The sequence below is a fragment of the Phalacrocorax carbo genome, chromosome 5, assembly GCF_963921805.1.
Source record: "Phalacrocorax carbo chromosome 5, bPhaCar2.1, whole genome shotgun sequence".
Lineage (NCBI taxonomy): Eukaryota > Metazoa > Chordata > Aves > Suliformes > Phalacrocoracidae > Phalacrocorax > Phalacrocorax carbo.
The window spans coordinates 36,319,850-36,334,305 of NC_087517.1; the positions used below are offsets into that span (position 1 = coordinate 36,319,850).

Here is a 14,456-nt window from a genome sequence, read left to right on the forward strand (position 1 = left end):
ATTTATATGATAAGTGATAATCTTAGGACTTTTCACACCATATAAGGTGTCAAACTTTTTATGAAAGCTTCGGGAATGTATCTTGTCAATAATTAATTTTTCCTAGTGATTCTTCGTTTGCAGGGTAGCGCAGAAGGCCACCACTGGGCGCTGGGACCTGTGTTGTGAGCATTGTTCTGCATGTCGCAATCCCATGACCCAGAAAGGCCTGCAACACTGACAGTGGCTTTCTGCTTACAGCCCTATATATTCAAGCATCTCGCAGACAGAACAGGTACAGCAGTGAAGTGTGTTCAACAATGGAAAATAATAATCGGAAGGTCACAAAGAGAACGATCACACAGAAGGCTTTTAAAATGTAGGAAATATCACCAGATTCAGAAAATGCAGGAGGAGAAGGGAACAGACCTTTACTCTAAAGAATACAACCAAAAAAGGGTGTAAGCTCTGAAACTTAATACGCTTACACCAAATTGTAAAAGAAGCAAATACAGTAAAAAAATCTATTAAATTGCCATTTTATATGGCAATTGTATTTTGTCTGAGCTTCCCACTAACACTGAGCGTGTAGTATTGGCTGCATTGGTCTACTACTTTCCAATTTCATCAACACAAGAAAATAACATGAAATCATTCTTAATGAAATTAACATACTAGTTCAGTGGACTTGGTCTCTATTATGAGACCTGTCAAAGGATTTATTTTTGACTCACTCCACTTTGCGTGATGCTAAAGATGCACTGTTTGGCTGTATCATACTAGAAACAAAACACATTCATGTTACATTTAATCAAGAAATAATTTCAAAACTGTTTGTTTTTACTAGGTGTCTCAAGACATTGATTGCCACCTCTGTGTCACACCCCCATAGGAATCACATAAGCGTATTAGTGAATTAGAAAATGTTTTTCTTCCTTAGAACATTCAGATTGATAATACCCAGAACAGCCATAGTGGATAACTGCAGGGAATGTTACAGGGAACTGTGAGTGACCTTGCATTGGAAATTAGGCAGTTAGTTACAAAACCACTGATGACAAGCTACCTGAGATTTGGGACTACTAAGGATATATTAATTGACTAATTAATAAAATACTGTATAAGCATTAGCAGTTTCATTAATTAGCTGCTACAACTTTTGTTCGTTTAGTACTTATTCGGTAACATGAAATCTGATATAGGCAATTTCAAATTTTTTCTTAATATCACAAACTTCATAAAACTTTAAAACCTCATGAAGTGCTCACTGAATTGCATACAGAAAATTATAAAACTGCAAAAAGAGAAGACAGGTGAAGAAAAAGCGTGCATTTTCCCACTTGGCAGGCTTAATAGAAACACGAATTAAGTGATATGCCTAAATGCATTCTAAAACTGTTTTCTGAAATATGCATACAGTTCCAACAATTATCTTGGGGTTTTCTTATGAGCATGGTAAAGCTTTTTAATAAGGGTAATATGTGCTGGTGGCCTATACTTCTTATTCACTACTTAAAGAACTTAAAAAAAAAAAGGTCTAATTAATCAGTATCTTTACTGCTCCATTTAAAAATCAAGGTTTTTTGCAATACTGCCATGATAAGAATACATACTACATCTTTGACAATACTTATGGTGAATGGAAGAACACCATTCTTTTTGGGGCTGTTTCTCCCAATACCTTTTCTTGCTGCCTTTTACAGAACCATAGCGTCATTTAGGTTGGAAAAGACCTTTAAGATCATCAAGTCCAATCATAAACCTAACACTGCCAAGTCCCACTAAACCACGTCCCTAAGCACAACATCTACACATCTTTTAAATACCCCCAGGGATGGTGAATCAACCACCTCCCTGGGCAGTCTGTTCCAGTGCTTGACAACCCTGCCAGTGAAGAAATTTTTCCTAATATCCAATCTAAACCTCCCCTGGTGCAACCTGAGGCCATTTCCTCTTGTCCTATCACTTGGTACTTTGGAAAAGAGACCAACACCCACCTCACTACAATCTCCTTTCAGGTATTTTCAGAGACTCAGGTCTCCCCTGAGTCTCCATTTTTCCAGGCTAAACAACCCTAGTTCCCCCAGCTGTTCCTCATTACACTCGTGCTCTAGACTCTTCACCAGTTTCATTGCCCTTCTGGCACAGAAAAGCCTGTCTTAATTTCTGGCCATAGCTTAATCAAAGGAATAGAAGGACAATATCCCAAACTCTGTATTTCTGCCAGGGTTAAAAATAAAGCTGAGAAAATGGCTGCAGGCCCCAGCTAGTTCACATGTCTCCACTGAAAGGATGTTATGTTTGTCACAGCCTTCCTCTCCTACAATACAGTTAAACACCTGTGCATATCGGATTGATGAAGTGTCACATTCATGAAATTCACATGGAATTAGTCTTTTGGTGAAGGTGCCAAGTGAGGAATGCAAAGAACGGTAATAGCTATTGGTGGTGCTTTTTCAAGAGATTATTTTTTTTTTTAATGTTAAAAAAACCTGCCCCCAGGTCATGAGCATTTAACTTCCTCTTCAGCCAAACTCTGCACACAAAGTATTCCTGCAGTGACGGGCAAGGCACTCGCTTTCAAGAAATGCTGGGGGGACACTGACCCTCACATTTCTCCAGCAGTGCACCCCAAATCACAGGCCTCATGCACAAGCATGGCCTTCATTTCACTTTGTTACAGACAAAAGAACTAAACAGTGAACAGCGATTCCCCCAGTTACATGTTGATACTGTAGGTAAATATTTTTAGGATTTTCCATAAGTCTTCAGGGTTTCTTTTATGTTTGCTTTATATTTCCCTAAAACAATGTTGTCTTTTGTCTAATTTTACTCTGGCTTTAATTATGAAAAACAAAAATACATAGAAGAAAAGGGATGTGATTTTCAGACCTCCTGCAGGCCGGTATCAGAATCCTCTGTTTAAAGGAGAACATCATATTTCTCAAAATCCTTACAAAAAAAATGTAAGAGGGTAAGGGAAGAAGTATCAACTGAGTATTTAAAAAAACAACAGTGTCAAGAGTCAGTGAAATAATACAAAAAGAATTGAACTCTGAATTTCTGAAGGTATTTTCTACCTACTTCATTTCAAGAAAAATTAATGCGAGACTAACGTGCCTAGAATCGTTAAAGACACCAAAATCGATCAACTTCAGAAGGAAGAAGCAGGAGTGAAGAAATGACAGACTGGAACTGCATACAAATAATAACATGGCTTCACAGTTACTGACAAGTGGGAAAGACATTCGATCCTAGATCAGTATTTTAACAAATAAAGCACGACAGTGACATCACTTGGTGCCCTAGGCGTGCTCTTTCACACTACAGGTGCAATAAGTACTTCAAAGCCTAAATGTCCCCTCATGGGGAACATTTACCTGCCCAGTGTCAGCCTGAAATTATGCCTGCTTAGACTGCATGGCTTGCAGTCCCCCTCCCATAGGGACGGGAGTTGAAGGAGAAGAGGATGTAGCATACAATGTGATTTCAATGTTTGTATTTTTCCTGTTCTGTGAACTGTCATCACAGGCCCTTGCGACATCTTCTGGTTCTTTAAGTATATACTTGTTTAATCAAGTTGCTAGTGTTGACTTCTGAAGTGCTAAATCAATTGCTGATTACCAAGTGTTTCTGTGATCATGCGTTAATCACTAAAGGAAAAGCACAGCCAACAACCTATAAGACAGGAAAGCCATTTAGGCCCATCTGGCAAATGTTGAGGAAGTATAAACAGCAAGCAAACAACCAAACACAAAAAGGAAAGCATAAGATAAGAAAATCCAAGGTACTATTTAAGCATAAACAGAAGCAACTTTATAACCATCTGTAGTTGGCTTGTGAAACTGAACATTTCTTTACAAATTACTGTGACGCCAGTTAATCGCACGTGTACTTTTATCATATCAGGTATCAAATATAAGGGCTTAAACTTTCCATTGATCATTAAACAATCCCTCCCCAGGCCCCAGCACACAGCATTAACAGCAAACTACTCTGATAGAGTTATAGCTGTATCAAATCAACTAAATATAAATAAATCTAATTCTGTGTAAAAAAAGCTTCAGGAAGTTCTAGTATGGTACTGGCACCTCTTTATAATTCAATAACGTGGATATGAGAGCTATGAAAAAACCTAAACTTTACCGTTTCATAAAACTGCTTTAAATCATGGGAATGATTATGTTATGTTCATGGCATGTAACATGAAGAATAATTGCAGGGAAGCAAGTTTTCCCCCATCTAACCAAAAGTGCTTCGGAAGTGACTCAGATGAGGTATTATTCTCCATGCTGGATATTCTGCTTCATTTATGTAAGCAATTTTGTTTCAGTGTTTAATAAAATACTATCAGCAGATTTGGAAATGTTACTCTGACAAAACGATCACGAGACAGAACCACTATTTTTCTTTGCTAATTTTGAAGAAATAGAGCAGTAGCGATACAGATATTTTTAACAAAATGGTACTTCTAAGTTTTAAGTTTAAATTAAAAAAACAACTAACAACTTTTTAAAAAATGAAGTCTTTTTTTGTCACAGATTACGTAGAAATAGAGGAAAACATACTTTGCACTGCTTCTGCTTTATACTAATAGGAGTTGAAATTTGGCGAAGTAATGCTTGCAAATATAGTTGATTTGAATTAAAAGCATATTGCAAACTGTAACAAGCAATCACTTGTCTTATGAATTCTTTGTACTTTTCTTCTTTCATACATATTTGTTGCTCACATAGAAGAGCAGCTACGTATCGTCAAATCATATCCACCGCTATTCGAAGCAAACTGTCCTAAAAATATTTATGCTTCCTCTTCCCTGCACTGAAAAGTCACTTCATAACCTCACTATCCCATTCCTTCATTTATTTTCAACCTAGTTGTTGAATTCACACGTACTTACTCTTACGCTAGCACAATTAAGAGCTTTGATTTACAACGTACATAACCTAGTTTAAAACAGGCCTACTTGAACAATGTGTCTTGGTAAGGTACAAAAGTTGACAGTGTTTGGTGAATATAGTCATATTCCTAGATTGAGAAAGACATTTACCTAAAAATATTTCTTTTTATTGTTGGTTGCAAAACTGATCAAAGAATCACATAATGAGAAAGTAGCTTAATCCAAACTCCTGCTTAAAACAGGGTCCAGTTAGCTTGAGCTGATGAGGACCACATCCAGAGAAGTTGATAATATCTCCAAGAGTACAGATACCTCCAACCTTTCTGGGCAACCTGCTCCAATATTCGTTCAAATAATTTATATAAGGCTATTTTGTGGCAGAATTGATTTAGGTATTAAATAGGCTGCTAGATGGCTCTTACTCCAATCATGAGGAAACTCAGAAATTGTGACAGGAAGTGTTTGTGTGTTTTTTTTTTTTTAAAGATTAAGTAGTAAATAAAGCAATAAAATATGTGAAAAACTAATAGCTGTAGTGATTTATTAAAATTAATATTTTAATATTAATATACGTAATTATTGTGCGGTTTTGTTGTCACATAAGTTATATTTAAGCAATATGCATATCCATGTCCAATAGTAATTAACAATAAAACACCATCTAGGGAGAGAATACGAATGGCTGGCTGTAATGGTTTTAGCTGGGATAGAGTTATTTTTCTTCACTGCAGCTGGCATCGTGCTGTGCTTTGGACTTAGTATGAAAACAATGTTGGTAACACACCGATGTTTTGGCTGTTGCTGGGTAGTGCTTGTACTAGGCAAGGACTCTTCCAGCTTCCCATGCTCTGCCGGGTGCACAAGAAGCCGGGGGGGGGGGAGGGGGCACAGCCAAGAGAGCGGATTCAAACTGGCCAAAGGGATATTCCATATCATGTAATGTCATGCCCGGTATGTTACCTGGGGGGAGCTGGCCGGGGGACGGAAGGAGCAATCATGGCTCAGGGCCAGGCAGCGTGAGTTGGCAGGTGGTGAGCGGTTTTTATTATATTATCATTATTGTTATTATCATAATCATTATTATAATTATTTTATTGTAATTATTGAACTGTTCTTATCTCAACCCACACCTTTTATTTTTGTGCTTTTGCTTTTCCGATTCTCTCCCCCATCCCACAGGGGTGGGGGGAGTAAGCGAGCGGCTGCATGGTGTTTAGTTGCCAACTGAGGCTGAACCACGACACTGGCAAATTTACAAATTTAGACCATAACTCATTTATAAGGAATCAGACACCACTGTCTTAAAAGAAAAAATAAAGTGCACTACACATGGTACAGGAAATATTCTGGTCATTGTTGATACTTCAATTTTTTTGCTAAATGCAATTACCAAGTTCTTCACTAATTTAAATGGAAGAGAAATGCATCTATCACAAGAGACTTAAGCGCCTGTTTAGTTGAATTCAAATATACATTTAGTTATTATATTTGTAAATAAAAACAAACTAGCTGCCATCCTGATTAAGGAAAACAATTAAGGAATTGACTAAATTGATTTTAAATCTAGCATTAAAGTTTATTACCTTTCACTGGATACTTCATAACTGAGAAGACATCCATAATTTACAATTTTCACTGCAGGAGTTATGCATTATTTATAATTTATGGTGCTCTCTTCTCTAAATATATTACAGTAAAATGAAATGACAGTGCCTCATGGGAACAACCATCTAATCAATAGCAAGAGGATGTATAGACACTACTGAAAAATTGTCATCACCACTATAAACATACTTTTACATTGCCCAAGTTTCAAAACACCCATTTAAAGTGAAATGACGTACACCCAGGGCAGGAAGAAGGTGGCCCAAAATGCACAGCTTAAAACTAGTCATTTTCTAAGATTTTGCTATACGTACATTGAGAAATTTTTTTTATTTTGTTACCTAATGCTGTACATATAAAATATGCTTGTAAGGAGATGGGAGTCACTAGGATCAGTCTGCAACACAACCTGCATTTTTAGAGGTCCTGCCTAGATGTAAGTAAGTGTCAGTCATTTAAAAATGCTTTTGTCATGATCATCTATAGGAACTGCATAAAGCGTTAGAAATTTCCAATGAGGAGGAACCTGCACTTGCTCCTTTTTACCTACCCACGCAATGTCAGTTCCTGAGACCCAATGACTCCTTTGAAAGGCAGAAAATTTTGTAGAACTCATTTAGAAAATGTCAGTTGTAAATGACAATGTGCCTGTGACAAAGTTCCCAGAAAAATCCAAAGTACCATTTGTGACCCAGATTAAGTGACAAACAGAGCTCTTCATCCCTACATGTCTACTAGAAGGAGCATTTACTGTCTTTAGGGAGCAACAAATGTGTATGACGAGAGGATTAAAGAACCACAATTTGAGAGATTACAATTTGCACTTTTGTCAGCTTGTCACAATCTTACTGTTACTTCAATACTGCATTTCAACAGATCTGTTACATGATCACTGTATGTTAATGCTAATCACTGAACACAGCATAGATGCTAATAATTATCGTAACACAAACGATTATAAATTTAGAGTAACTTCACATGTAAGAGTTAAGTTCATGTACTTACTGGAGATGCATGTACTTGTGTTATTCTTAACTGGTTTTCCAAATCTTGAACTTTATTTTTCAGTTCTGTGTTTTCAGTTTCTAATTCTTGAATCTACAAAGGAAGTGGTTATTGCAACAGCTATTGGGATATCAATTCACTTCAGCAACAGAATCCACTAAAAGTAAGTTTTATCTGAGGTCTGGTGATTTAGAAGTTTTTAACAAGTTATCTGATTTAAAAAAAATAATTAAACTTGAATTTCTGTATCTTCCATATTCCAACCTTTAATTTCTCTTTAATGACCTTGCAAGAGGGCAAAAAATAAAATACTGTTTCACAGTTATCAGGTCTTTTTTCAGTTTTAATTTTTAGTATCTGTTGCAATTCTCAGCAATCTAAGAATAATGCTGGAAATTATGCTGTCACAGAAGCAGATAACACAAATACAGTAGCATAGTTGTTTATATATTTTTAAAAATATAGTTTGGAACTTACTCTTTTCTGTAAACCTGCAATTTGTTTCCTTGTTTCAACATCTTTTCCTCCAGATTCCAGAAATTTCCTGTAAGCCAAGTCAAATGCTTGACCAATTGTTAAGGTTATCTCTTCTGCCTTTACATAAAACAGAAGACTGAAATTAGCATGGTAAGAATATTTTATATATTTTCATTTCAGATGACCACAAAACACTTTATACCATGTATAATGATCAAAGGGTTTGCTTCATCCATCACAAAATCTACACTACAAAGGAGCATGGCAAACACACTTCAGCAAAATACCCTGACAGAAAGCACTCTGAATACAACTTAAAAATACTTCAGATAAAGAACAGAGACCCAACAGGCAGAACACAATTAGCAGAACAATTTTTAGTATAAGTTATGCCTCTAATTTCCATAAATACAGATAGCATGGTGCAGTATGTCTTTTTCTAATGATTTCTGAAGCAAATACAGGCTTTTCTGTCATTATATAGTTTTAATTTTGCCGGATTAATGTTTTCATGACAATGGATGCTTTGACCTCTATTGCTTTTAAATTTATTTTCAACACTTGTTTGTAGAAGTCCTATAAAATCTGACAGCATAGTGCAGATAAATTTATTTACCTGCACAAGTATTTGGTTACAAAAATCCAACCAAACAGAATTTGCATTTGTATGTACAAAATATAATAATTTAGTAGTTCTATGCTGATTCGCATCATATGTTATGATGTGTATATACAAGCTGTACAGAAAATCTACTTTAAAAATAACAGAAGTAACAATAAGTGTACAAGAATTTGACAGAGCACACCAAGGTTTCAGAAAAAAATGAAGACTTAAAAGAGGCACCAATAAAAGGTGAACATACGGATATTCCATTTGCCTTAGAACTTTAGTAGAGAAAGTAAACATAGTAATAACTTTTTTTTTTTAACTACTTGGCAGAGGAACAACAAAAAAAAAAATCAGAAAAATACATTAATCTGGCTAGACCTAAACTAGAATTTTCTCTTCTTCATTGAAATGAAAACCTGAAATTGCCTGTTTCTCATGAAAGCAGAGCATTCTGCTTAATGCCAAGAACATCTTTCCTTCACTACCTGTAAGAACATGAAGGGCTGGATGCACAGAAGTGGTACAGAATGTGATGGTCCCAGCCTTTTATCTGTCAGTGCAACAATAAAGACATTCAGTAGAGGTGTGCGAAGACCCGAGTTCTACAGGAACGGGGAATTACCCTCTCTATCTTTTTACTGTGAAAAAAAACGTGCCCACCTTTATTAAAAAACAACCAACCAACCCAAGAAATTTTAACCAAATTAGACTGAATTAGACCAAAAAAAGCTAAATTAGGACTGCTTTAGAGAATAACTCTTTATCATAGTAAAAGAAAAGTGTAAGGGACACTAGAAGTATGCAGTCCTATGTTCTTGGAAGGACGAAGGTTGGCTGAAAGGACAGATACCAACTAAGGTGAGATCATTTGAAATCTGAGGGTACTAATGAAGAAAAGTGAAATTGAGGAAAGTAGTACAGTAAGTAGAATACCAGAGTAGGGAGAAGAAAAGGTGCATTGGTTTAGAATATTAATGCAACTAGTATGCAAAGACTGCAAGGGCAATTTAAAATTATGGGAATGTGTGAGACACACTGGATAGAAGTTTAAAGAGAAATGAACAGGTATGTATAGCAATTCTGAACAATATCTATTGAAGGCACTGGAGCAATGTGAGTGAACAACAAAATCACCATAAACACTGTGAAGTAACAGGGTGCCACATAACTGCGTATCATTAGAAATGAATAGGCATCTTTTTCTAAAAAAATATATTACTTCCTTAATATTTCCTTTGTATGATATCTCACCTACTTCAGAACAAATCAAAAAGAGAACCCGAAATATCCATTTTTGGTATTGATTTCAGTGTTTCTATTTGTTAATTACTTTCTGCCAGGGTAAACACATGACCCTGTTTCCGCTAGACACCATTTTCTTCATTTCCCATCCGAAAGTATTATTTTTTTTCCTGCTATTGCACATTTTTGAACAGTTGCCCTACCCTTGCTCAGACACAAGAGAATGCCAGTGGTTGGTGCAATGAATTCTCTGGTAGTGCATCATGGCATTAATGAACTTGAGAGATGTGGTGGGGGGACGGGCAGACAAGAGGGAACCTGGACGTAAAATAACCAATTAAGAAAAAAAAAAAAGTCTGAGGAAGAGGGGCTGAAGCAGATACATCAGCAGAAAAGCCTGTGAGTGTATATTAGCCACAGGATTGCAGCAATCTCCGCAAAACATCTGTGCAAACATTTCAAGCTTGGTGGGATGCAGTCTGTTCTCTGAGAGTATTGCAGATGGCTGGCCTAGGATATCGAGCTGGGTAGTAAGAAAAATTGTCCCAGAAAACCACCACAGATCAATGAAGAGAAAGGCTCACATTTAATTTAATGCATCTAAGTTACAATACACATTAGTAGCATGGAAGATTATATCAAAGTGATTCCAATTAAAAGGCAGGCTATCTGCCTTTATTAACCACTCCTGTATTACTTCAAAGCAGACCAAAGTCTGTAACAGTCACCCAAATCCTTTTCAAGCGCCTTGCATACTTACACACTTTTCACTGTCAAATACATAGCACAGATGCTTATTTGATTCTGAGTCTTTGCATATGAAAGTAAATATTCTCTTGTCAGTTTTATCATCAGCACAAAATGATATCCTATGGAGTTGACAGTTGTGCTGCACTTCCTGCAAACAAAGAGAAAGATTTTCAAGAAATTACTATACTTGCACAAAAAGCACATAGTAAATCTTTGGATTTCCTCATGTACTTAAGAGCAGGCAAGTTGCACTAACATTTCTGAATGTCTCTCATTATATGTGAGAGCACCCACAAATGGCCTTTAAGTCTAACAGAAGTTAGCAAACTCGTCTCCTAACAAATGTTCCCATTTTTACTGAATGTAAGCAGGAAGTTTTTATTTGGACAGCATTTGTCTGGAAGTATTTATTTGGACAGTAATTTTTGTTCTAGAGAATTGGTTTTATTGTTGCTTTGTGTCCCTGTGCAATTTATTTAGGGACTGATTATGTAAAATACTCTGTTCTTTTTCCAGGTGCACACCATCTTCAGATTTCATCATCTCCCAGGGTTTGTTAAAATGGTTTTACTGAAATAGGCCCTTACCTTTCTATCTTAAATATAGAAAACAGAAATAAAATGACTTTGTTATCTAAGTACAGGGGCACAGAGGAATAAATTAGACATCTTACTTAAGCTTAGACATTAGACAAAATTAGACAGCTTACTTAAGGTGTAACATAAACAGCTTTTAAACATTATTATTATTTGCATATTTTCGATACTGTATTTCACTTTCCATTAAAAAAACATGTTCCAGCTATTAAGAAGTTGCAGTGGTAATGCTCTTCAGCTGAGAGAGCTTACCAGCACTGAAATAAACTATCTCAACTATTTTTTTTGTTGTTTTTCTTCAACAAATCTCTTCTTGGTATTTTATTTTATTTGGCTTATTACATGGGAAAGCAGTATTTGCTTTAAAGGAAAATATGCAGTTTAGATGTAGACTATTATCTATTATAAAAAAGAAAGTTTCTGCGAAGCACCGGGGTTCCCAGATTGCTATAAGCACATAAACAAGGGCACGCCCCTCTGCACATAACCATTTATCAAAAAATGTACCGTGTGGGCAATCTTTTCCCCTTGCCCCAAATCTCTCACATTTAATCTCTTTCTGTTGTAGGTCCTTTACAGTTACATATAACAACGCCTGCTTGTTCTGGCTTTTTTAGGTTGTTAGATCCATAACACTACTTTATATCATTTAAGGACAGAACCCTCTTTTCTCCTCCTTTTTTGAGCACCAAGCATAGAATCAAGTTCTGATAGATGAGCAGGCCTCCTCTTCCTACCACAATTAATAGTCATCACATGAATAAAAATTATATTCCTCTGCAACAATATTGAAGTGATTTGTTTCAAAAACATGTGGAAAAAATTGTAATCAGCGATGATAAATGGAATATAAGTAATCTCCTAAAGCATCTATAAAGTGTGCAAAAAGAAAAACTTCTTTTACTTTTAGATGTAGCTTTAAGAAATGTAGCGGGGGAGATAAAGAGGCTACTCACAGTTGATTACCATTTGAGTTGTAATAACAACTTTGCTAAGAGATTAGAATGTTCCTGTTCCCCCAGGAACTTCCGTCCCACAGCTTTCTGTTAATCTCTGCAGGAAGAGTAACATATTTTGGCATTTAAAACTATTATTTTAGAACAGTTTTTGCCAGGATATGGGGTTTGGTACCCCTCTCTGCCCTATGACGCAAGGAAGATGGAAAAACTGCAATTAAAGTTGACATGGATATTTCCTTGTCCCCTCTGCTTATGAACTGTTGAATTGTGGTGGTATCAAAAGTCTGAAGCAAAGATGGGTTGCCAGTAGATATAGCCTTGAACTAAAGCTACCTCTTCTCAAAAGACAGTATCGCTGCCTGAATGGTAACAATTACTTCAGAATTAAGAAGCAGTAAGTAACAGTTCAATTCCAACATTCAGCATATGTATAAAAGATTGAAGAGCACTCAGATGTTAAGAATTGCTGACTATTGAATAAATACTTTTTAGCTTGATTATATTTATCCCGTTACTCCTCTTTGAAGTCTGTGAGGAGGATGTTTTGCTTACTATGTCACCCCTTCCAAAATACCAGAGCAAACAAAGGACCAGAAAACCCATCCATGGGATGACTCAATGGACTTAACTGCTGAAAAAGGCAGGAATTGTCATGCTGTGCCAGATGAAGAAGCTACAATAGTGTTTACGGCCTGCTACTTGCAGTTTACAGAGGGGTAGGTAACCACCTGATAAACATAAGCATTCCAAGGAGGTGGGATACAATTAAAAAAAAAATTTAAAAACACAAGGAAAAAAATGAACAGGTTAAGGAAAGAGAGGTGCAATTCGAAAGCAGCAGCACCAAGAATGAGTCACTGCAAACAAACTGTCTCCTCATTCCCCTGCAAACACCTACATGTGGGCACCTACACAATGGTGACCAACTGGAAATATCTTTATCATATACAGTGTTGACATTTATTTACCAAGAGCTTTAATCTCCCTCAGCATTTAAAATTTCTCATATGAAAGGATTAAAAAAATTAAAGCCCGCATTAGCTACAGTCCATGTTTTGGAGTATCATGTACGGGAAGATGTCACCCATGTGTTGTAACAAGAAATGGTATTTTTAGAAGAATTTTCCATCAACAGAATGGCTTTCATTACAATATTTTTTTAAAATAGAAAACAATAAAAACAGTTAAAACAATAATTACTAGTTTATCACCATAAACATAGAAGTCTCTTACCTTTGTTTTAGGATCTAGAATTTTTACACCGTAGATTGAGATTTGTAACTCAACTTTGGGAGTCTTCTGGCCTTCAGATTTCTTTATGTGTCTTGCAAACTACAAGATGAAAAATACAACAGCAATCACATTAATACTACATTTCTTTCTTAATTTTTTTTTTGTTACTTCTCATTTCCTCTCAACTCCTTCCACCTGAAGTTGTTTCCTTCCTTCTTCAAAAAACTCTTATAAACATCGCCATCTATTCCCAAAGTCACAGCTGGGCACAGAACAGCATTTCTGACTGCACATTACAGAATATTCCTATAATTCAAGAAAAAATATTTTTAAATTACTTAGCTGGTTCTCTTGAAACTTTTATGTGCTGTTTATGCACTTAATTTAAGCTTTTGCATGTGATTTCTATGAGAACAGTAGAAACATGAACATTTTCAGTTTGTCAGCTGCTTCACTGTTGAGCACTGAACATCGTTATGTTTTCCACATCCCACTATTTCTACACTCACTTCTGAACACACACACACACACACACACACACACACAGACTCACTCACTCACTCTGCAGGTACTTCCCTGTACATTCCTCTAAGGAAATCAGTTCTTTTAAAAAGTTTCAGGGTGAAAGCACTACAGCTGTCAACATCTAAGAAACATTTAGTCTCTTCTATCATATTCTCAGGATTTATTTGCTAACAGTTCACTAGATGATAGCTAGACAACATTTTATATGACTGGGTCAGGTAATGTGTCTTATTCAATACGTTTTCCATCCTTTTATATCTTCTTTTCTGGCTGCTAGATCTGACTTGTCTTTCTCTCATGAACACCGCATGTAAAATAAGCAGAGTATCTAAAATTTGCTACTGCATGGCAGTTAAACATCATGAAGAGTTTGGGTAACTTTCTTAGCAAGGATACGGAATTGCTCAGTATTTTGCTCTGTTACCAGTCCTTTTCCTCTCAAGCCTTTGGCAGCCTGGAACGGTACTTTCAAATGCATCAATAAGGATGATGACTCACTGAAGGCCAGAGGAGTTGGAGTGTCTGCTTCACAGCTATATGTTCGAACACATTGTCCTCAGACTTTCTCCCACTCA

The 14,456-nt window shown here is 36.2% G+C and overlaps 1 protein-coding gene across 6 annotated transcripts in view; it reads right to left on the bottom strand.

Moving 5' to 3' along the window:
- GULP1 (GULP PTB domain containing engulfment adaptor 1) overlaps positions 1-14,456 on the bottom strand; it is a 153,202-nt gene that overhangs the window by 20,583 nt on the left and 118,163 nt on the right. For all 6 annotated transcript variants that reach the window (XM_064452037.1, XM_064452033.1, XM_064452034.1 and 3 more), the window contains 4 exons: positions 13,357-13,455; positions 10,579-10,716; positions 7,967-8,083; positions 7,490-7,582 (listed from right to left, as the gene is read on the bottom strand). In XM_064452037.1, the coding sequence (XP_064308107.1) occupies positions 7,490-7,582; positions 7,967-8,083; positions 10,579-10,716; positions 13,357-13,455 (447 nt within the window). The remainder of the gene's footprint in view (positions 1-7,489; positions 7,583-7,966; positions 8,084-10,578; positions 10,717-13,356; positions 13,456-14,456) is intronic.